This window comes from Colobus angolensis, unplaced genomic scaffold (genome assembly GCF_000951035.1).
Source record: "Colobus angolensis palliatus isolate OR3802 unplaced genomic scaffold, Cang.pa_1.0 Scaffold179, whole genome shotgun sequence".
NCBI classification, from domain to species: Eukaryota; Metazoa; Chordata; class Mammalia; order Primates; family Cercopithecidae; genus Colobus; species Colobus angolensis.
The window spans coordinates 6,351,832-6,373,838 of record NW_012114921.1 but is presented as its reverse complement, the minus strand read 5'-3'; the positions used below and the strand labels follow the sequence as shown (position 1 = coordinate 6,373,838).

General features: G+C 54.2%; 1 protein-coding gene across 3 annotated transcripts in view; it reads left to right on the top strand.

The window, feature by feature from the left end:
• Nucleotides 1–22,007, top strand: part of MYO7A (myosin VIIA) — an 87,291-nt gene that overhangs the window by 20,767 nt on the left and 44,517 nt on the right. For all 3 annotated transcript variants that reach the window (XM_011938939.1, XM_011938942.1, XM_011938940.1), the window contains exons 5-15: nt 7,473–7,657; nt 8,227–8,348; nt 8,429–8,571; nt 8,825–8,938; nt 9,829–9,982; nt 10,990–11,066; nt 11,705–11,824; nt 12,517–12,659; nt 13,655–13,865; nt 14,387–14,522; nt 17,567–17,673. In XM_011938939.1, coding sequence (XP_011794329.1) covers nt 7,473–7,657; nt 8,227–8,348; nt 8,429–8,571; nt 8,825–8,938; nt 9,829–9,982; nt 10,990–11,066; nt 11,705–11,824; nt 12,517–12,659; nt 13,655–13,865; nt 14,387–14,522; nt 17,567–17,673 — 1,512 coding nt within the window. The remainder of the gene's footprint in view (nt 1–7,472; nt 7,658–8,226; nt 8,349–8,428; nt 8,572–8,824; nt 8,939–9,828; nt 9,983–10,989; nt 11,067–11,704; nt 11,825–12,516; nt 12,660–13,654; nt 13,866–14,386; nt 14,523–17,566; nt 17,674–22,007) is intronic.

Below are 22,007 nucleotides of genomic sequence, written 5' to 3'. Positions count from 1 at the left end.
AACATGCTCTGCTCCTCCTCCCCTCAAACCTTGATATTAGAAACACACACACACATACCACTCTCCACCTTCAAACTCAAGAGGACAGATAAAGAAGGGCTGCTCTGCTGGGTGTTTGCTAAGGGGCTAGGACCTGCCATCAGGCCTCAGGGGCAAGAGAGGATGGATGGATATCCTCAGGAGTGTGCTAAAGGAGGGAACATGCTCTGCTCCTCCTCCCCTCAAACCTTGATATTAGAAACACACACACACATACCACTCTCCACCTTCAAACTCAAGAGGACAGATAAAGATGTCTTCCCCAGCCAGGACACAGCAGATTCCAAGAGGCTAAGCTCAGAGAAGATCAGAACAATAAGGGTCCGTGCAGATCATTTACTCTGGAGGTTCTCACACTTTTTGGTCACAGGAACCCTTTATGTTCTTAAAAATTATTGAGGATTATTGAGGATCCCAAAGGACTTTTGTATACTGAGTTATATCTGTTGATATTTGCCATATTAGAAGTTAAAACTGAGACATTTAGAAACATGTATTAATTTTTGAAAAAGTAACCATGATAAATCTGTTATAAAATAACATAAATAACATTTTTACTAAAAATGACATTTCCCAAAATAAAAAAAATGGTGAGAAGAGTAGCATTGTTTTACAGGTTTTTTCAAATCTCTTTAATGTCTGGCTTAATAAAGCCAACTGGATTCTCATCTCTGCTTAATGTCCAGTCTGATGTGATATTTTGGCTGAAGTGTATGAAGAAAATTTGGCCTCACAGATGTGTAGTTGGAAAAGAGAAGGTTTTGCAGACTTCCTGTAAGGGTCTTGGACCCCCAGGGGTCTTTGGTCTACACTCTGAGAACTGCTGCTCTAGCCCCATAGCCCAGTTGCAGACAGGGAAACTGAGACGCCGCAGGTTTAATCAGGCCCAGAGCTGTGCCATGCCCGGGTCACTGCCTGCTTCTGACCCAGCCCCATCCTCCAGCAGTGCAAGGGCAAAGGAAACCAAGGAGGTGCAACCCCCAGCAGGGAACAGGAAGGATCCCCCTCTCCTCCACGCAGTGCTGGCCTGATTATCTCGAGACCCAGGCCCAGGGAAGGCTGGTACTAGGAGCATTACTGGCGGAGGTGTCGGGTCTGCAGGAGTGATTTGGCTCCCAGCTCAGAGGAGTGGTGTTTGGGCTTCTGGAGGTGGGTGAGGTTGGCTGGTAGAGATGGCATTCAGGAGGGGGCATGGCCTGAATAAATGCTGGAGGCAGGGCCATGCTGGTGAGTGATCGGCAGGCACAGCATCCCTCAGGTTGTCAGGGCCATGAAGGGGTGCCAGGGCCCAGGGCTGGAAAAGTCTCAGAGAGCCCCAGGTGTTGTCACTGAAGAATCACGGCAAGGAGCTCTCAGGGCCAGGGGTTCAGTCCCTCTCAGAAGCCCTGAATTATGGCTCCTCAGCTGCCAGAGAGGTCCTCAGCCACTCTCTGACTCTAGGTCCCTCTGCAGCTTTAGGCTCCGGAGGAGAGGCTGCATGTGGCTCCTTGCCGTCCATTGTTTGGGCATAGGAAGTGACTTTGGCAGAGAGCCCTCTAGCCCTGACGATGCCCCTCTCACTCTGTTCCTCAGTCAGGCCTTACCTGCACTTAGAGGGGCAGGGCATGGAGGGTACCTCCAGATGTCATCAGCATCACCCAGGCAGCGGGGAGGAGCTAGAACTTGAGCCCAGGGCAGGGACACCCGCCCGCTGTATCTCACAAGGACCTGCTGGTGTCTACACCCCACTTCTTGGCAGCCCCCTCTTTGTTCCTCTCCCTGGAGGGCAAGTGGTCACTGGTGGGTGCTGGGGTCCTCTGTGGCCCCTCACCCAGGCCTGGGCAGTCTTAGGTGAGCAGGGAGCCTGTCTACCTGCCTACAGGGCACTTCCAGGGCCAATGCTTTGTCTCAGTCCTATGCCAAGGCTGGAACCCAAGGCCCACTCTCCTGTCAGGAGACACAGAGGGCCCCATCTCAGGGGAGGAGCTGGGTAAGATGGAAGTTGTCCCACCAGGCCTCCTGCAGACCAGTGTCTCAGCATAGCTCAGGGGCTTAAAGCCTGTGGGTCAGCCACAGTGCAGGCAAGCCGGTCCTCACGCGAGGGAGTCGGTAGGTCAGCTGCATCTAGGAACAAAGGCAAAAACAGGATTCATAAGGGAGAGGAAGGAAAAAACTTCAGACCCCATGGGCTCAGTGAATCTTGTCTGTAAAGTTAGGAGGGTGGTGAGCTGATGCCCGGGCGGCCAGCAGAGGATCGCTTGGACATTACATCTTCCAGGAGGGTTTCAAAGAAAATAACTTCAGGGATTTATGGGTTCTCCAGAAAGGCCCCAAATCTGAACCATTTGCCTCATTTGAAGTTCTCACATAACCTTTCTGACTTATTTTCTGTGTGAGAGGGAGGAGGCGGGGCCGTCCCTGTGGAGGGATGGGGTAGGGGCCCAGGTAGGTATCTAAGCTGCCTTCTTGTCCAGGATGCCTGGCCAGGAAACCACGCTGTGGCACCTGGAAGGGCTTCAGCTCCAATAGTCCGCCGACCTTAGATTCTCAGTGTCTCTTGGACATGCTCAAGAACTACAGGATTCAAAGAGGTTTCCTTGACTCGCTGAGTTCATGATTCTGTGACTTGGTGGATGAGGTAGGATTAGAGCAGGGCTTTGAAGAAGCAACCGGGCCATCGTTCCACCCGGAAACTGTACCTGTCCCTAACCATGGCAACCTCCTGTCCCTTCATGGATTGGATTACCCTGGACACAACACATGCACTCAGGATTTCCTCCTATTACCATGGCCAGCTCACAGCCTTGGGCCGGTGGATGCTCTGTTCTCGACTGCCTGTCCTGGGCTCTCCTGCCTCCAGCTTCCCTGTCCCCAGGAGCCCAAGAGAGCATCCCAGGGCCACATATCAGCCGTAGCCACTCCAGGATGAGAAAAGGCCCTTAGAGAACATTTAGCAACCCCTCACTGCATGCCCAGAGAGCAAGGACTGTCCCCGCATTGAGTGGAAGGGCTGGTGGGGACCCAGGGCTCTCTAACGCTGAGCAGAGGCTGCAGCCCTGATCTGGGAGGCAGGAGGCTGGTGTCCAGTCTTGGCGTGTGCCCTTGGGGACGTCCCTATCCCTGTCTGGTCTCAGCCTTTCCTAGGCACAACAGGGAGACTGCATGGAGTGGGCACCTCTGTGGCTCTGGGAAGACTTGAGAGTCCCAGGATGTGTTCTTGGTCTCCATGGCCTGCTAAATGCTAATGAAGTCCCCAGAGCCGACAGGCCTGGGCGCTTCCTGGAGGAGGTGAAATTGATTCCTGCTACATCTCTGTGGCCTCAGAGAGGCCCCCCGAGCTCTGTCTGGGGACCCCTAGGGACCACATGTGCTGTATCCCTGGTTTGGGAACAGTCCTTCTCTCTCCCTACCCAACCTGTGGCTCCACAGGGCAGATTTTACTACTAGAGATTTGAGCAAGAGGTCTGTGCTGGGCATTAATTCTCTGCCAATCTGAATCCTTAGAGTCAGAGAGACAGGCCAGAGGGCTCAGGGAGCAGTGCTAAGACCTTGGAGGACCAATGGGCACAGAAGCCCGGATAGGGCCAGGGTCTCATTGCCAGTGGTGGCCGGGCTCCTCTTCAGGAGACCCCAGCTGTTGGCTCTGCAGGTCCCGTGGGTGTGTTTCTGGGGTCTGGGGAAGCCCAGGTGGAGAGGCCAGAGCTGGGGCTCTGGTGCCAGGGTTTCTCATTCACCTCACCCCACACACATCTGCTGTGCGACCTTGGCAAGTCTCCCCACTTCCTGGAGGCTCGCTTCTCTCATCTGCGAAAGGGGAATATGACCACACCTCCCGAGGCCTTCTGAGGAGTAAAAGGGGTGATGGAGTGGGAGCTGCAAAGTCCTGAGCCCAACAGGGTTTGCTCTCGCCCTGTTGCTGGAGAGAATCCTCCTCACTGAGGAAGGAGGACTCGTTTCTATTATTTGTTTTGTAGTAGTTAGGTAGATACATACATGCATACATACATATACAAAAAATTATTCATTTTTTCTGCACAGATGGTAGCATCCCTTCCACGCTGTTCTGTGGTTTTCCACTGGCCACATCCCAACCGCCCTTCCCTTCAGCGTGGCTGGGGCTGCCTCAGTGCTGCTGACAGGCCTGTCCCCTCGCTACCTTCCCTGCAGGTTGCTGTGGCTGGCGGTGGACGCTGTTCACCCAGTACTTCCCTGCCCATTGATCTAGTTGCTCTTTCAGCCACTCAGCAAATGTTGCTGAGCATCTCCTATGTGCCGTGCATTGTGACAGGCCCTGAGGGATGGAGGCCTTGAATGGGGACTGTAGAGGAATCAACTGGGCATGCTGAAGGAGACCTGTGGGTATGATGATTGTACAGGAAGGTGCCTGGCTTCCTGGAGGAGGCGTCATCTCGGCTTGGAACTGAAGGATGAGAAGGAATTATCTGGGTGAAGGGGTAGGGGAAGTGTGTCCCTGGTCTGAGATGGCAGGGGTTGGAGTGTGGTGCTTTTAACTGAGAGTTTCATATGAATGGAGCCTCTTGGTTGTGGGTTGAGGTTGACGAGGGTGGCAGGGGCCAGGGCTTGGGGCTTTGTGGGCAGGAAGAGCATTTGGACTTTGTCCAGAGGCTGTGGGAAACCGCTGGAGGGTTTTCAGCAGGGATGATGTGGTTAGATGTTTTAAAAGCCGGCGCAGCTCTGAGTGGAGGATAGATTGTTGTGGGGGCGAATGTGGAAGCTGGGAGCCCAGTGGGGAGGCACCTGCAGTGGGCTGCTGAGATAGCGTGGCCTGGCCAGGGAGGCGGCATGCAGATGGAGAGTGGGAGTGGTGTGAGGGAGGGGTGTCCAGGGGCTCCCCAGGTTCCTGCCCTGGGCGAGGGATGTGGTGATGCTGTTGGTCAAGTTGGGAAGGCTGGAGAGAGCAGAGTTGGAGGGAAGGGGAAGCTCTGGTCTGGACGTGCTGGTGGCATCAAGTAGGGACGTCAGGAGGCTCAGGGCTGAAGGGTTCATGCACAGGAGGACCCTCTGGGCTGTGGGCAGAGTGGAGAAGGCTGTGGGTGCCATGGGTGGGAAGAGGCCTAGCCCCAGCCCTGGGCCAGCTTCTCAGAGCATCTCAGCATCCCCCATTTCCCTCTCTGGACTGCCCGTGCCCTGCACGTGGCCACGGAGCCTGCTCCCAGGGCCTCCCTCCACTGGGCTCTGACCACCTCCTGGAGGCTGGTCCATTAGATCTGAAACAGCCTCTGCCTCCAGCCTGGGTGACAACCATTCATCCCCACAACTGCCGGGGTGACCTTTCAGCAGCAGACCTCCCAAATGTCACGCTCTTTCACGCCTCTGTGCTTGCTACCCGCGGGTGGGCCCCCTGGCTCTCCCTCCCCTACACCCCTACCTCATGAGATCTAGGTGCCTCCCTCAGGGCCCTCACACCCCAGCCTCCCCGTGTGTCTCAGTAGAGGGTTGTTGAATGGCTGCATGGCATCAGCCTGTGCTGTGTGGGGATCATGGGCCAGATGGCTGAGCATCACATTATTAAGAAGAAATCAGGAAGAAAGTTTAGTTGGGCGTTGTGGCACATGCCTGGAATCCCAGCTACTCGAGAGGCTGAGGCAGGCGAATCTCTTGAACCCAGAAGATGGAGGTTGCGGTGAGCTGAGATTGAGCCACTGCACCCAGCTTGGGCGACAGAGCGAGACTCTGCCTCAAAAGAAAGGAAGGTGGCGTTTATGTACCAGGCACCTGGCAAAATTGTGTCTTTTCCCTTTAGTCTTTACAACAGCCAAGGGAAGTGGGTGTTAACCTCGCCTTTTACAAATGAGCAAACTGAGGTTTGCCAAAGGGATATTCTTTGGGGCTGGTTCCTAGTCTGATGCAGGTTTCCACCAGAATCTAGCTAGTTCCCACGGCTGGGCAGGGCCAAGCTGTAGGGGACCGTGCCTGAGGGGTCCAAGGGCAGGGCCTGATCTGAGAATTCAGCAGCCCTGGGCCATGTGGGTGCCATTCGTGGAAAATGCTCTTATAGCCCCTATTCCCCACTGACGAGCTTCCTTTTCTTCTGCTCTGCACTTTGCAACCTCAGACCACCTGCGGAGGGCGGGTGAGTGTGGCACAGAAAGCCAGCTCCAACTGGTGTCGTATTTGGCTGCCTGCTTGGCTTGGCTGCTCCCCTCCAGCCTCCCACCCCCACCCCACCGTAGCTCTTCCTGCTTGGCTCTCGTGGCACGGTTAGTGGGTCAGCACAGTGAGGCTCGAGTGCTTCCCTCCATGGGCTGATTGGAGGAAGAGGCTTAGGTGGGAAAGGAAGGTCTTCCTGGGCCCAGAGAAGGGCAGTTTCTGGCCAGCTCTCCTGGTCCAGGACAGCCAAGGCCAGGACTGGAAGCTGGGTCTTGGCCCCACCTGGCCCCAGGGTGGGCGTTTCCCCCAGCATGCAGTGCCTGCAGCCAGGGAGGTCAGCTCCCTGCATGGCCACGGTAGGCTGAGGCTGCTGGGGCATAGCTGCGGCTCTGCTGTGATGCACTGAGCCCTGAATGGGAAGGGGAGGGCAGACTGTCACCTCCCCTGGACATCTTTCTTCAGCCTCTCCAGGCCCCAGATATCAATACATCCATTGCCAATTATGGTCTAGGCCTGCCTAACCTTTTCAAGTTTGAGACATGGGGTGGGAGGAGGGAGAAGTAACCCTGAGTGCCTCACCCTGCTCTGGTGGCAGGAGGGCCAGGCTGTTGTCCCCTGTGGCAGGACCCCAAGCCCACAACAGGAAGCCTTGCCTACAGACAGCTGATCTTTGCGATCTTTGCACTAACAGAGGAGCCCAAGTAGAGAACCCCCTTAAGGCTATCTGAGGTGCGCCTGGCCCCTGTGCCTACGCTGCACAGGAGGACTGGAGGTGCTCTGTCCCCCGGAGCGCAGCGTCTCCCTTTGTCCTGGGGCAGTGCTACAGAGAGCGGGGCCCAGCCAGCCCCCAAGCCACATACCCCAGCTCCTTCAGCTCTTTATAGCTCATTTCTCACACCCCTCTCCCTCACCAACCTGGCCTCCCCCGGACATGGTCCCGTTGATTAATTTCACTCCAAAAGCTTGGGATACAGGGCCTGAAGGCCGTGGTGGGAGTCAGCATTTGCAGAGTACCTACTGTGTGCCATGAATTTTAAAAGATGTCACCTCCTCTAATCTTCACAAACAGTTATACTGATTTTTACAGATAAAGAGAAGGAAATCTAGGCGTAGAGACTCCACCTACCTCTTCATCAAATGTCACTGAGCACTTACTCCGAGCCAGACCCAGTGCTGGACGGATGGCCCTGCCCCAGCTCCTAAGGAGGCCCGATTCTGGCTCCAGGTCCACCCACATGACTCCGAAGCCAAGACTCTTCCCTCCAGAGCAGATCCCAAGAGCTTTCTAGAGTCAGAGTCTCCCACACAGAATCAGTGAGCTCCCCATCTCTTGCTGCCCACAGACGTACACGGGCTCCATCCTGGTGGCTGTGAACCCCTACCAGCTGCTCTCCATCTACTCACCAGAGCACATCCGCCAGTACACCAACAAGAAGATTGGGGAGATGCCCCCCCACATCTTTGCCATTGCTGACAACTGCTACTTCAACATGAAACGCAATAGCCGTGACCAGTGCTGCATCATCAGGTGGGCGGCCCAGCACCTGTGTGGAGCTCCAGGCTTAGGACCTAGAGCTCCAGCTGTGGGTTCCTGCTGATACCTCTAGGAATTGCCCGTGCTATCAGAAATGCCATCAAGCTCCTCAGGAGCCAGACCTATGTACTCTGTGCTGTGTAACAATGTAGAAAATCACCTCCCCTTTCTCAGGTATCATATCTCTACGCTACCAAAGCTCACATTAGCTTTTGAGGCCAGCCTTGTTTACTGCTGGCTCCTGTTAAGTTATGGTCAGTTGACATCTCAGGCTCCTATTTTCTTTTGGACAGAGGGTAAAAGACAAAGCATTGACTGCACATCTAATATGTGTTGTTCTCTATGGCAAGTACAGATGCAGGGGTGTTTGTGTCTGAATGAAGGTGAAGGAGAATGCAGTAGAGCACTGGGCCCTTGAGCCCTGCCCCAGCCCTGGAGGGTCCATATTGTCAGCCGTTATTACAGATGGGGGAGCTGGTGGATGGTGCAGCCTGGGCTGAGTTCCAGTTGGGTGGGGAGTCCCTGTAGGTTGTGACAGGTCCTGCCACTCCCTCCCTCTGCAGTGGGGAATCTGGGGCTGGGAAGACGGAGAGCACAAAGCTGATCCTGCAGTTCCTGGCAGCCATCAGTGGGCAACACTCATGGATTGAGCAGCAGGTCTTGGAGGCCACCCCCATTCTGGAAGGTAGGACCAGGGTTCCGAGGGTGGGACCAGGCAGTGGGGCGGGAGAGGGCTTTGCCAGTGACACCCTACTCACTCCGCAGCCTTCGGGAATGCCAAGACCATCCGCAACGACAACTCAAGCCGTTTCGGAAAGTACATCGACATCCACTTCAACAAGCGGGGCGCCATCGAGGGCGCCAAGATTGAGCAGTACCTGCTGGAGAAGTCGCGCGTCTGTCGCCAGGTGAGCCTGAGCACCAGGGATGCAGGAATAGACCCAGGTCCCTGGCCTCAGGGGTCTGTGTGGCCCTGATGCTCCCCCACCTGCCCGTATTGCTGCCTGCTTGCCTCTGTGCTGGAAACCCCACCATGAAACCCACTGATGGGCTTCTCCACAAGCCATTTGTTAAAATGGTAGACCATCGTCCCAGGCTAGTTCCTGATGGCCTCCTCCGGCCCTCCTCCCCTGGCCCCCAACACTGTGCCCACATTTTCAGGCCCCAGATGAAAGGAACTACCACGTGTTCTACTGCATGCTGGAGGGCATGAGTGAAGATCAGAAGAAGAAGCTGGGCTTGGGCCAGGCCTCTGACTACAACTACTTGGCCATGGTGAGGCCCAGGCGGGCACCTGGGTAGGGGGGCACCCACCCTAGGATTGCAGGGAGCTGGCTGCTGCAGACTCAGCCTTGAGGTCTCACTGGTCACAGGGCTCAGGTGCCAGCTTCTTGCTGGCTTGTCTGGACACCAAGGAGAAGTGGGCCCCTGGCCATTGCTGCCACCAAGCAAAGGGTGGGGGATCTTAGGGCATGCACATGGCAGGCTGGCTTGGGGAGCACCACTCCTTTAGCCCTGGGGAGAGCCCATGTCTGGTTGCCTGGGCTGGGCTGGGGTGGGCCAGGCCACATGGACGTAAGTGTGGGCTACGGCACCTGAAGCATATGTGTGTCTGTGCATGTGTGTGTTGTAGGTGTGACAGGTGACCCTGGACACTTCCTGTAGCTGGCTGGCACACACGTGCACGCACACACACACCCACATCTTGTAGACACACAGAAAATGCGGTGTGCCCCCGTTGATGCCCTGCTTGTATGCAGTTACCTCTCTCCTCTGTCTCCACCAGGGGGTACCTGCCTAGGGGGTCAAGTCCCTGATAGTGGGTATCCCTGGGGGGGCTACAGGAGCCTGGTAGGGCCTAAGTGCTGTGACTGCCAGGTGGGCAACAGGGGCTGGCCTGGCATCAGTGACCTGCCTGCTCTTCTGAAGAAGGGGCACCAGCACCCCCAGATGTGGAGAATGAGTTCCTGGGAAGCCCGGGCTTTCTAGACTCTCCAGACTTTCTGGAGGAGTTGTGGTGCTCACCGGGTGAAGTCAGCGCCTAGGGCCCCAGGCTGGCCTGGCCTGTCAGGCAGAAAGGGCCTTTTGGGCAGGCAGCCAGGCACTGCCCCTCTGGGGGTACACTGACATCCTCCTGCACCCCACTCTCCCACCCTGCCCACCAGGGTAACTGCGTAACCTGTGAGGGCCGGGTGGACAGCCAGGAGTACGCCAATATCCGTTCCGCCATGAAGGTGCTCATGTTCACTGACACCGAGAACTGGGAGATCTCGAAGCTCCTGGCCGCCATCCTGCACCTGGGCAACCTGCAGTATGAGGGTGAGGCTGCGCTGCCCTTGCCCTGCCCCACCCCTGCGCCAAGGGCAGTGCAGTGCCTTGCTGCCCACACAGTGTTGGTGGTTCAGTTTCTGTCCCAACACATGCCCTCTTTGGGATGGAAGCTGGGAAGAATTCGCCTGTGGGTAGATTTGAACAGGTCTGCTAGCTTGAAATCAGCTTTGGGTGTAGCGTCTCTGTGCTGACAGTCCACCATGGAGAGGTACAGTTAAAGTATATTGGGAGTTGTCTATGGACCCTTTAAGACTCACTTCAAAGTTGGTTTCTTCTTTAAAGTCAGATGTCTTAGAGAGAGGGTTTATCTCTGAACTAATCATTGTAAGGTGTGAGTGACTGGATAGCCATCTTTGGAAAGGGAGAAGGCTAGGGAAGGGAACATGTTCACTCATCTAACATTCTTGGACACCTACTATGTGCTGGGAGGTGGTCCCCTGAGGCAGGTGGCGGGTCCCACTCTGCTCTTGCCCCTGGTTCCCGGCATAGTCCCCAGGCAGAGTAGGAGCCCCAGGAAATGTGCCCAGGGAATGAATGATCCCAGCACTAAGATCATAGTCTAGTCATCTTGAAAGGCTAAGAGACACAGGGAAATGTAAGCTGACAGAAGGAAGAGCTTGTGCAAAGGCCCTGAGAACAGAGCGCATGTTGGGAAGGGTGATCCAAAGTTTGTCTAACAGGAGCCAGGGCTGCTGCCAAGAGCCCTGGGAGTGGGGAGAGAGCTGCAACGACCAGTGTCTGTTCCTTGAATGCCAGGCATGGTGCCATGTGAGGGGCATACATGGTCCCTACCCTCATGGTGCCTGCAGTCTCATGGTGAGAACATTAATCAAATACACCTTGACCCGGGAAGCATTTCGTCACAGTGCTGATGCCCTCCCTAGACAGGGCAGGACCCCGGCAGCAAGAGTGACAGCCTAGTCCTCTTAGGACAGTCCCCTTGCCCCTGTTGCCCACTCTCCCTCCCCTGATGCTGTGCCCTTTACTGCCAATAGCCCGCACATTTGAAAATCTGGATGCCTGTGAGGTCCTCTTCTCCCCGTCGCTGGCCACAGCTGCATCCCTGCTTGAGGTCAGTGCCCGACCTCTCTCCCCTCCACGACTTCTGTCCATCTGAAGGGTTGAGTTCAAGCTCATTGGGGGCTGGGATGTGGGAACCACATTGCTGGGACCCTCTGGTTTGGAGAGCTCTGTTCAATATGGAGAAGCAACCGCGTGCAGGTCCTGTGCTAGGCATAGGTCCTGGAGGAGCTGCCCTGGGGATGGCAGGGCAGGTGGGGGCCCTGTGATGCCCTGGGCTATGTGACCCTGGGTGAGTCATCCCTGCCTTCTGGGCCTCAGTCTCCACATCTGGGCAAAGGGCACTGGTGTCCATGGGTCAAATGCATTGAGTCTGTCTGTCTTTTAGCAAACACTTACTAGGGTTGGAAAACCGGGATGAATAAAGCCAGTTAGGGATTGTCCTAGAAAGGACAGGTGACATGCTGGAGGGAGTTAAGCGGGGCTGTCAAGGAGATAGAAGTTCCTTCCAGGCAGCACCACGGCAGGTTTCCATGGCTGGGGAGAATTTGGCCGTGGGCCCTGGGGCTGGTGTGCTTAGTGGAGGCAGTGGTTTGGGCCAGGCCAGTGCTGGAAAGTGGAGGGGTCTGGTTGTGGGTGGAGGGAAGGGGCAGTCTGGATGGTGAGCCCCGGGGGTGTTGCCTGCACCAGGTGAATCCCCCAGACCTGATGAGCTGCCTGACCAGCCGCACCCTCATCACCCGTGGGGAGACGGTGTCCACCCCACTGAGCAGGGAGCAGGCACTGGACGTACGCGATGCCTTCGTCAAGGTGGGCTGGAAGGAAGGGGCCGCTTGCTCGCCCTAACCCTCGGGAAGTTGGGCTGTTGATGAGCAGGTGCCAAGGAGTCCTGGGAGGCGGGTAGACGTCTGGGTCGCCACCCCTGCCTGCCCTGGGGCCACCGTCAACCTTCCTCGAGTCCCAGGTACCCATGCTCCTCTGGGACCTTCCTAGCTCTGGCCACCCCAGGCCCTTGGCTTTTGGCCTGCTTTGATCAGCCATGCTGTTCCCAGCCCCGGTTTATTCTCTTTGGTCTCTCTGTAGAAGACACAGAAGAGGGGGGCTGGATCGGGTCCTGTTTCTACAGCCCCTCGTTTGCCATTCATGGAGCCTTCACCCCCACCACACCAGGCCCTGGGCTGTGTTCGGGGACCTCAGAGATAAACAGGGTTGGACAGAGAGATGAGAGCCCCAAGGAGGGCTCCTTCCCCGGCTGCAGGGTCAGGGAAGGCTTCTCAGAGAGGAGCTGTTATCTCAACAGAGCCTTGAAAAATGTATAGCAACTGTTCAAGCAGGAGAAGGGGGCTCCAGGCAGAGGGAACAGCTTAAGTAAAGGGTTGGGGATTCCACATATCACTTTGTTCCATGCAAGGGCTGGAGCGAGGCCACGAAGGGTCCAGGAGCCAGGCCTGTCCCCCGGGGAAGGGTGTGGCTGATGCCAGCGGCTGATCGCTGCCTTTCAGGGGATCTACGGGCGGCTGTTCGTGTGGATTGTGGACAAGATCAACGCTGCAATTTACAAGCCTCCCTCCCAGGATGTGAAGAACTCTCGCAGGTCCATTGGCCTCCTGGACATCTTTGGGTTCGAGAACTTTGCTGTGAACAGGTACCGCATGGGGCTCTGCTCATGGGAATTTCCTTCCCCAATACGGACATAAGAAATAATCATGTCTCTCTCTTGTGAAGCACATTTAGTTGCCTCCTAATATACTCTGCCAGGCTGTTCCACCATCACGGTGGTCCCTCTCCCCTTCTTTCTCATCCCCTTGTGTCCCTCACCTCCCCAAGGTCAGCTGAGCCCGGCTGGGGTTGTGAGGAGGCTGTACACGTCCTGAACACTTGGGGAGGCAACCTCTGGTCTCCAGACCCCGCTGGCCACTGCTGATCTGCCCAGATCCATGCTGCAAGGTGTCTCAAAGCAGGGAGGCCGGGCCTGAGCCACACTTGTGTTGGGGTCTCAGCCACCATTGGGATTCTCTGCCTTTTAGGGGCCATGTGAGGGGCTGATGGGTGTGTCACGTACAGGTGGGTCCTGGAGCCCCACTTCCTGCTGGAAAGTCAGGACCTGGCAAGTCATGTCAGTTCCTGTGCTGTTTGGATGTCTCAAAGCCCTCGTCCAGCACCAAAACACCACACTCAACACACAGGGCTGTGTCTGTGGCTCGGCCTTGTCTGCAGCCGGGGCTGTTTCCCAAGCCTTGTCATCCCGCTTCCCACCTCCCAAGGCCACTTTCGATATCCCTGTAAGGCCCACCAGCCAGTGTCTGGGCTCTTTCTCTCCCAGGCAATCTGCCTGGGGTTTGGGTGCCCACCTGCCAATCCCCAGCCCTCCCCAGGGCTTGATCATACAAGGGAAAGGGTTCTGAAAAGCCTTAACTCTCCTTCAGTGACCCTGGACAAGTCCTTTGCCCTTGCTGGGCCTCTGTGTCCTCCTCTGCACCTGGAGGGAGGTGGACTTGATAAACCCCCTTGCCTCAGAGTTTGGAGTCCACGATGGGAGCAGCTTGCTAAAGGCCACGCTGCAGGTGGAGGCAGAGCCAGGCCCTGAATGGCAGGGTGGGGCCTGAACATCACCCTTACCCCATCCCTGTGCCCCTGTAGCTTCGAGCAGCTCTGCATCAACTTTGCCAATGAGCACCTGCAGCAGTTCTTTGTGAGACACGTGTTCAAGCTGGAGCAGGAGGAGTATGACCTGGAGAGCATCGACTGGCTGCACATTGAGTTCACCGACAACCAGGACGCCCTGGACATGATCGCCAACAAGCCCATGAATATCATCTCCCTCATCGATGAGGAGAGCAAGTTCCCCAAGGTGGGCCGGTCCTGCCACCGCCTCCCGGGGTCTTGGGCGTGCACAGCTTCCTTCCCTGCTCTGAGCCACAGCTTTCCTCATCTGCAAAATAGGACTAATGTTACCCACCCCTCAAGGTGGCTCTGGGGCCAATTCAAGTACAGTCATCTGCCATTTGGGAATCACCTACAGTCCACGGGGTCCTGGGCCAGGCCATGAAGATCCAAGCATGCAGTTGGCACAGAACGGGTGCTCAGGACACAGCATATATCTCAGAGCTGGGGAGGGGGAGACGGGATTGCACCCATGATTTTAGTCTTGGGAAATCGATTGTCTAAACTGGAATGCACTTTCAAAGTTGTGTAGTTCCAATTCATCCACTTAAGAGATGGGGAAATGGGGGCCCAGGGAGCTCCTATGTGATGTAGAAATAAAGGGAGGGAAGCTCCTGAAGAAGAGACAGGGTGCAAAGACATGGGCAGGGAGGGGAGTGGGGCCCATGGAGGAGAGGGTGGACTCACAATTGCCCCTCCACTCCCCAGGGCACGGACACCACCATGTTACACAAGCTGAACTTCCAGCACAAGCTCAACGCGAACTACATTCCCCCCAAGAACAACCACGAGACCCAGTTTGGCATCAACCATTTTGCAGGTGTCGTCTACTATGAGACCCAAGGTACAGAGGGCTGCCAGCTGTCCGTCGCTCCCTGCCTGTAGCCCTGCCTTCCCCTTCTCCAGCCCAGGAATAAGATATCCGGAATTTTAAAGATTTTTAAAATTTGTGATTATATATATATATAAACTTGACTAAAATGGCCAAGTGTTGGATTCAGTGGCATTAAGTACTTCACAGTGCTGCGCATCCAGTACTGCTATTTCCAGGGCTTTCTCACTGCCCCAAACAGAGGCTCTGCATGCATGGAGCGATACCTCCTTTCTCAACTCCTAGTCCCCTGCAACCTGTGTTCTACTTCTGTCTGTGAGTTTGACTATTCTAGGTACTTCATATAAGTGGAATCATATGATATGGCTGTACATCATTTAATGTCATTTATGAGAATGTGTCGTTAGGCAATTTGGTCATTGTCAATCATCGCAGAGTGTAGTTACACGCCTAGATGGTCCAGCCTACTACACAGCCAGACTATCTGGTATGGCCTATTGCCCTCAGGCTACAGACCTGTACAGCATGTTCTTGTACTAAATACTGTAGGCTGTTTTGACAGAATGGTAAGTATTTGTGCATTTAAACATAGAAAAGGTACAGTAAAAATACATCATTACCATCTTAGGCACCACTATTGTATCTGTAGTTGGCTGAAATGTCATTATGCGGTGAAGGCGTGACTGTCCTTTTGTGTCTGGCTTGTTTCGTTTAGCATAATGTCGTTAATTTTCATCCACATTGTAGCATGTATCAATTGCCCTCATTTTCATGGCTGAATAGTATTTCATTGTGTGGATAAACATTTTGCTTATCCATATATCTGCGAATGGACATTTGGGGTTGTTTCTACCTTTTGACTTTTGTGAATAGTGCTGCTCTAAACACTAGTGTGCAAATATGTATTCAAGTCCCTGCTTTCAGTTCTTTTGGATGGGCTCAATGCTTGTTTGTACATTTAGGGAAACTGAGGCTCAGAACAAGGTGGGGGGCTTGACTGTCCTTACCTGATACAACATAGCCCATTAGGCTCAAAGTCAGGCCTAGAACTGGCCCAGTTACCCGCTAAGACTCTCGGCAACAAGACCAAGCATGAGTTTTGAAGACCACGCATCTTCTTTTCCCCTGGGGACATGCAACTGGGTTCATGTTAAAGCTGGAAGTTAAGAAGAGTGGTCAGAACATGGGCTTATCTCACTTGGAATTCTTACAGGGTTTGTCAAAAGACTGCAGACTTCCCTTGCCAATCCCTTCCCACCCACCCTGGTATAAAGGGCCAACCTCAAATTGGCATCCATTATGGGCTGTGTCTACCCTGAGCCCTGCCATACAGCCTCAAGGGATCTTACCCATAGTCAAAGGCCAATTAACCCATAAATATCTATCCCTACTATGTACCACAAAAAATTAAAAATTAATTTTTTTTAAAAAAGGCCAAAGACATTCAAACATGCTATAACCCATCCATGTCTTACTCCCTTGCTGAACTGGTCCAGAAGTCAGCAGTGTATCAGTGAGCCAGGGTGCAGTGGTAGAATCTGGTGGCGGCTCAGACTCCCTTAAAATACTGGACTGTGAGATTCAATCTTACTGTTGGAAGAAGGAAGCAGACATTAAGTTTGAAGGACTGTCACGCAAACAAATTGGTCTTTCATTTGGAGTAATATAGGATTGTATTTTTCCGTTCAGTTCAACCAGTATGCTCTTAGCATCTATTATGTACCAGGCTTCATGATGTTGCTGAGGATACAGAAGTGATAATTGAGTAATCTCTATGCTGAGTTATAAAACCATAGAATGCTATGTCTAGAGGGAGCATAAGGGTCATCTACCTTAATAGAATTGGAAACTGAGGCCCAGAAAGGGAAATGGCTTGCCTAAGGTTGTTAAACAAGACTAAATGACTGGAAAGAATTCTACCAGCATTTGCTAGTTCACAAAGAACCTATTCAATACAGCATCTTATTTATGATGTGGATTTATGAAGTGGGTGGTATTAGGTGTTCTGAAGAGAAGCAAGCTTGTGGGCAGTATCCTTCCCACCCAACAGTTAAGGAACCTGGAGTCTCAGAATGGGGGTCTTTCTAGGATCACATAGTGAGTCTGTCAGAGCTTTAATGAGAACCCAGTTACATCCCACTGCAAGGCCCACCCTCTATTCCTGTGTGCCCCCTGCAACTCCCCCCTCCCCAGGTGCCAGGCGGGCAGCCTAGCACTGGTTCTCTGTGCAGTCTGCCATTCATGGGCAGCCTTTGTCCTGCTCTGTGCAGTGGCACTCCCCCTCAGTCATCTGCAGTCCCTGGACACCCTCTTTCCCCACTCTACCAACCCCCTCCCCATTAACCAGTTTCCAACTCCTTGGTCCCTGTGAGTGGCAGCCTTCTCTGGGGTCTGTGTGGTGCAGGAGAATCTCCCTAGGCTCCTGGGGGTCCTGGGGGTCCTGGGTCCCGGGTCCTGGGTGCAGAGAATCTCCTTTGCACCAGCATCCTGGGTTCAAGTCTTAACTCTGCCCATGGCTTACTGGGTGATGTTAGGCAACTCACTTAACTTCTCTGAACATCGGTTTTCTCCCTTTGGGGGCAGAGGAGGTAATCCCTACCTGGATCTGTGAGGGGTCCTCGTAAAACATAACACACTGTCCAATGACAAGGTGGTTTTAATGAATTCCTTTAATATTAGCTTGTACCAGATCAACACGCATTCTCTCCCAGGTCACACACTTACTTAACAAGGCCTTTTGATGTCTTAGTTCAAAAGACTCATGGTGGCTTTGGGGTGATTGGTCAGGAAGGCGGCCTGCTTTCTCCTGGAGACTGAGACCCCCTGCCCTTCTTGAACAGGTCTGGAAGAGGGGAGCTATGTTGTTGGGGAGATGGCCCCTCACTTTCTCTGTGATCTTGGGCAAGTCTCTGTCCCCTCCAGGCCTCAGGGTCCCCCACCATGAAACGGATATGGTAGAACTAGTGGATTTTGAGGTTCCTTCTGGCTCAGATGTTGTGGGTTTGGGGAGGGCCTCCCAGAGCTGGTGAGATGTGACTGTTGTTTGCTGCTCGCAGGCTTCCTGGAGAAGAACCGAGACACCCTGCATGGGGACATTATCCAACTGGTCCACTCTTCCAGGAACAAGTTCATCAAGCAGATATTCCAGGCCGACGTCGCCATGGTAAGCCGGGCGTGGTTTCCGTTGTTCGGGAAGGGCCCCCACAGGCCAGGCCTGGGTCTGAGCCCTGCCCTTGTCCAGTAGCTTCAGCTGAGCCCCCCTGGCCACATAATGGGTATGGAGCTTTGCTGTGGCTCCAGGAGGGGCCTGGAGGGGCCTCAAAGCTGTTCCCATCTGGTCCTCTTATTGTACTAATTGGGAGATGTGGCTGGGGTGCAAGGCCCAGAGAAGAGTCACCTGAGAGGTCACGGAGCAGAACTGGTCAGGGCTCAGTTTACTGTGGGGGTCCACCCCCTGGAACCCAGCTGCTAAAGGGAGCACAGGCACTAAGAGCACGTCCAGCCTGAAGGATGTGGGGTGGGTGTGGATACTCAGAGAAGCTGGCAAAGAGGGCATGTCTGCAGATCCCATCAGACAGTGGGAGAACTGCCCCCTCCGCCTTTCCTTAGGCCCTAGGGTGAGGGTCTAATAGGTTTTCTCCTGCAAGGTTGCATGCCTTTTTATTTCATATTTTCCTCCTGTCCCATGGTTCCCTGGAGGGTGCATGGAAGGCCTCAAGGGGAAGACAGCCCCGGCCCCCTCCATGCCTGTCCAGGTGCCTGGCAGTCCCCTGCCCTCAGGACCATCAAGACATCACAGAGCTTCCAGGACCCCAGACCTCTCCCTGATGGTCCCCCTCTCTCCGTGGTGGATTTTGAGTGGTTTTGTGACCCACCACATTCTCCTTGCCCCTCCTCTCCCCATCTCACTCTGCACCGTGGTTCCTGTTGTAGTTTCTCTGTGGTTATTCATCGGGCACTCTGCGCCACTCAGCAGCTGCTGCGAAGGTAAAAGACCCCAGCGGCCTGGTGGGGCTTGGTCCCGAGCCCCCACGGTGCTGAGTCTCGGGGAAAGGGTTGGGCTTTTTCTCCTTTTTTTGGAGTGTGTTTTTGTGTGGAGTGGTTTGTGGAGTGACTTTTGTGTTTGGTTTTTGAGTTGTGTGTGCTGTAGGCATTTCTTTCTTCAAGGAGGAAACTGAGTCCTAGAAAAGAGGCAAGCCTTGCCCAGGGTCCTCTGGGAACCAGGGGCAGAGCAGGGACTCGAACGCAGGTCTCCTAAGGCCCCTTGGAGGCATCAATCCCTGGTCCTTCCACTGGGCCCTAGTGGGCGCCTACAGCCATGCCTTTGTCGGATGCTCAGATAACCTTGCAAGGCAGGAGGGACAGGTGGCATTTTCTGCATTTTGCAGATGAGAGACTGAGGCTGAGGGAGGGGATATGACTCATTCCAGGTCACAGCATTCTGACAGGGAACTGGGACTAAGAGACATCATTCCCCGGACCTCCTTAGGCCTGAAACAGCAGCCCTGCCGTGTCCTGAGCTCTGGTTCAGGCCGTGGCTCCCATGGTGCTCTAGATCCCAAAGGTGCTGGGTACCCCTTAGCAACAGCTTAGTGCTGTCAACCCCTTTGCCTCTTTTACTCTCCTCAGACCTCCATTTCCTCTCTGCCAAATACTGACATCCTTCCACTTTGGCCTGGTGCTGAGTCCCTCTTCCTTCCTGCCTGCCTGGCAGAGTTCTGAAACAATCCACACACCCCCGGCAGTAGATAGGGCATGTCAGGAGCAAGGAGCTTGTCTGGATGGTGGCCTCTCCCCTCTGCCCATGGATCAGCCCTGGAACAACCTCCCGCCCCCACTCACCCCCACAGACCAACACTGTAGGCTGGCCGACTGCTGGGTTGCACGCAGGGCTGACCTGAGAGAGGGGAGTCCCAGGCATTTGAAGCTCTAACACCCAGGAGAGTCCCCACCCGAAGGCCCTGTGCTGTAAGGTGGCCACACTGCTGAGACAGGCGTGGCTCTGGCCTCTCCCACTCTTTCATCTTCTCCTATAGCCCTGCTGGCCCCGCTCAGTGGCCCATCCATTCCTCCTGGTCTTGGGCATACTCTGGTTAAACCCCATCTTCCCCTCCTACCCGTTCTCTCTCCTCTCTCTTTTCAAAGCTCCTGGAGGCATCTGGGAATGTTCCATGATATTTCCTGCTCTGAGTTTCCTACTTCTGGGACTAGAACCCATTTACTGAGAAATCATGGAAAGGTCAAAGTGCAGGATCCCAGAGTCTCCGGAAATGGCCCACCCCGGAGGAAGTTTTAGGAGCAGAGAATCGGGATACAACAGTGACCAATCTGATACCAGTTACATCTACTGGGCACCTCTTCTGAGCCAGGCTATGAGCTAAGCACTTATATTTATCACCTCATTCACTCCCCACTGCAACCTGGCGAGTAATTACTATTACTCCCACTTTACAGGTGAAGAAACCGGGGCCCAGGCTGGGTGTGGCGGCTCGCACCTATGATCCCAGCACTTTAGGAGGCGAAGGCAGGAGGATTGCTTAAGGCCAGGAGTTCAAGACCAGCCTGGGCAACATAGTGAGACCCTGTGTCTACAAAACAATTTTAAATTAGCTGAACATGGTGGTGAGCGCTTGTAGTCGCAGCTGCTTGGGGTGGGGGGCGCTGAGGAAAGAGGATTCCTTGAGCCCAGGAGTTGGAGGCTGCAGTGAGTTGTGATTTGCCACTGCACTCCAACCTGAGTGACAGAGGACGACCCTGTCTCTGACATTTAAAGAAAGAAACGGGTCCAGAGAGACCAAGGTGCTGGCTGAGGTCACACACCTTGCGACACACCAGGGATTCGAGCGCAGGCCTGCCTCAGGGACTTGTCTAAGGCCATATACAAGAGTGGGCTAAAGTAAGGTTTTCCGAGTTCCTGCCTTTTTAAATATAATTTTAATTTTTAAAAATTTACCGTGCTGGCTCCATAAACGTCGCATCTTAGGAAAGAAAACATACTTCGTAACTCCTAGAAACACAATGGCTTTTTTAAAGGAAGATGAAAATCAGCTTGGTTAATTGTTTATCCAATGACAGTGTACTAGTGGCAATGCTCCCGTCAGGATGGAAGCGCACGCCACTTCTTGCAGTGATCTGAACTCCCATCATGGGCAGGTCCCCGAGCCCTGAGTTTTTAGCCTTTGACTCCTACATCTGCCTCGCCAGGCAGCCCTGGGCAGCCCCACCGCAGCACTTGCTGGTCAAGGGCCAAGTCCAGCTGTGATGAAGGCAGCTCTTCCAGGACATTGAGTACCCCCTGATTAATGCCTAAGCCCAGTCGTATGTCCTGGGGCCCCAAGCCCAAGAGACACCTGTTCACTCTATGCAGGTGGTCTCCTGCCTGAGAATTCCCAGCCCCTTTCACATCACGCTCTGGGGTCTTCCTCTCAGGTCCTTTCCGGGGAGCCTTTGGACTTTTCACTTCCACCTTTACCCCATCCCTATCTGCAGATTATCATAGAAAACAGCAAATACCAGGAAGGACAGCCTTTCCCCTCAATGAAATAAAACCAAATCAGAAACCCAGTTGACTACCTACAAACCTTTATTGAGCGCCTACTATATGCCAGGCATTGTCATGGGTCTTGGGGACGTAGCGGTGAACAAAACAGAAAAAGTCTCTGTCCTTATGGAACTTAAGTTCCAGCAGAAGAGGGGATAGTTAGAAAGCCAAGGCCAAGTGCAGTGGCTCATAACTGTAATTCCAGCACTTTGGTAGGCCGAGGTGGGCGGATTGCTTGAGCTCAGGAGTTCGAGACCAGCCTAGGCGAAATGGCAAAATCCTGTCTCTACAAAAAATATAAAATTAGCTAGGCACAGTGGCACACACCTGTAGTCCCAGCTACTCAGGAGGCTGAGGCAGGAGGCTTGAGCCTGGGAGGTCGAGGCTGCAGTGAGCCAAGATCATGCCACTGTACTCCAGCCTGGGCGTCAGAGTGAGACCTTGTCTCAAAAATAATAGTAAATAGAAAGCCAATAAATAAGTAAAAGCTACAGTGTATCAGATGGTGAGATGCGGCATAGGGAAACATTAAGGAAGGAGAAATGAGGCGGTGGGGCTCTGTGATTTTCAATGGGGGGTTAGGAAAGGCCTGCCTGAGAAGCTGAGCAGGAGGTGAGGAAGAATGGGCCCAGCCACATTCCGGAGGAAGGGCTTTGCAGGGAGAGGGGACAGCGAGCACAGATGCCCCGAGGTGCTTTGCAAGCCTATGCCTGCATCCCAGGTGCATCTCAGGCAGGGCGGGAAGGCTGGAGGGGTGGGAACAGGTGTTGTAAAGACCAGAGGCCCCTGGAACTAGCTCCTTTGGGGGCACTGTGGGTCCCTGCAAGGACCTGTGCCTTCATGCGAGTGAATCAAGTTGCCAGTAGAGGGTTCTGGGTGGGGAAAGGACATAGTTTTGTTTTAGCAGCCTCACTTGGGCTGCTGTGTTGAGAGTGGAAGAGTCCCAGGCACTCGAA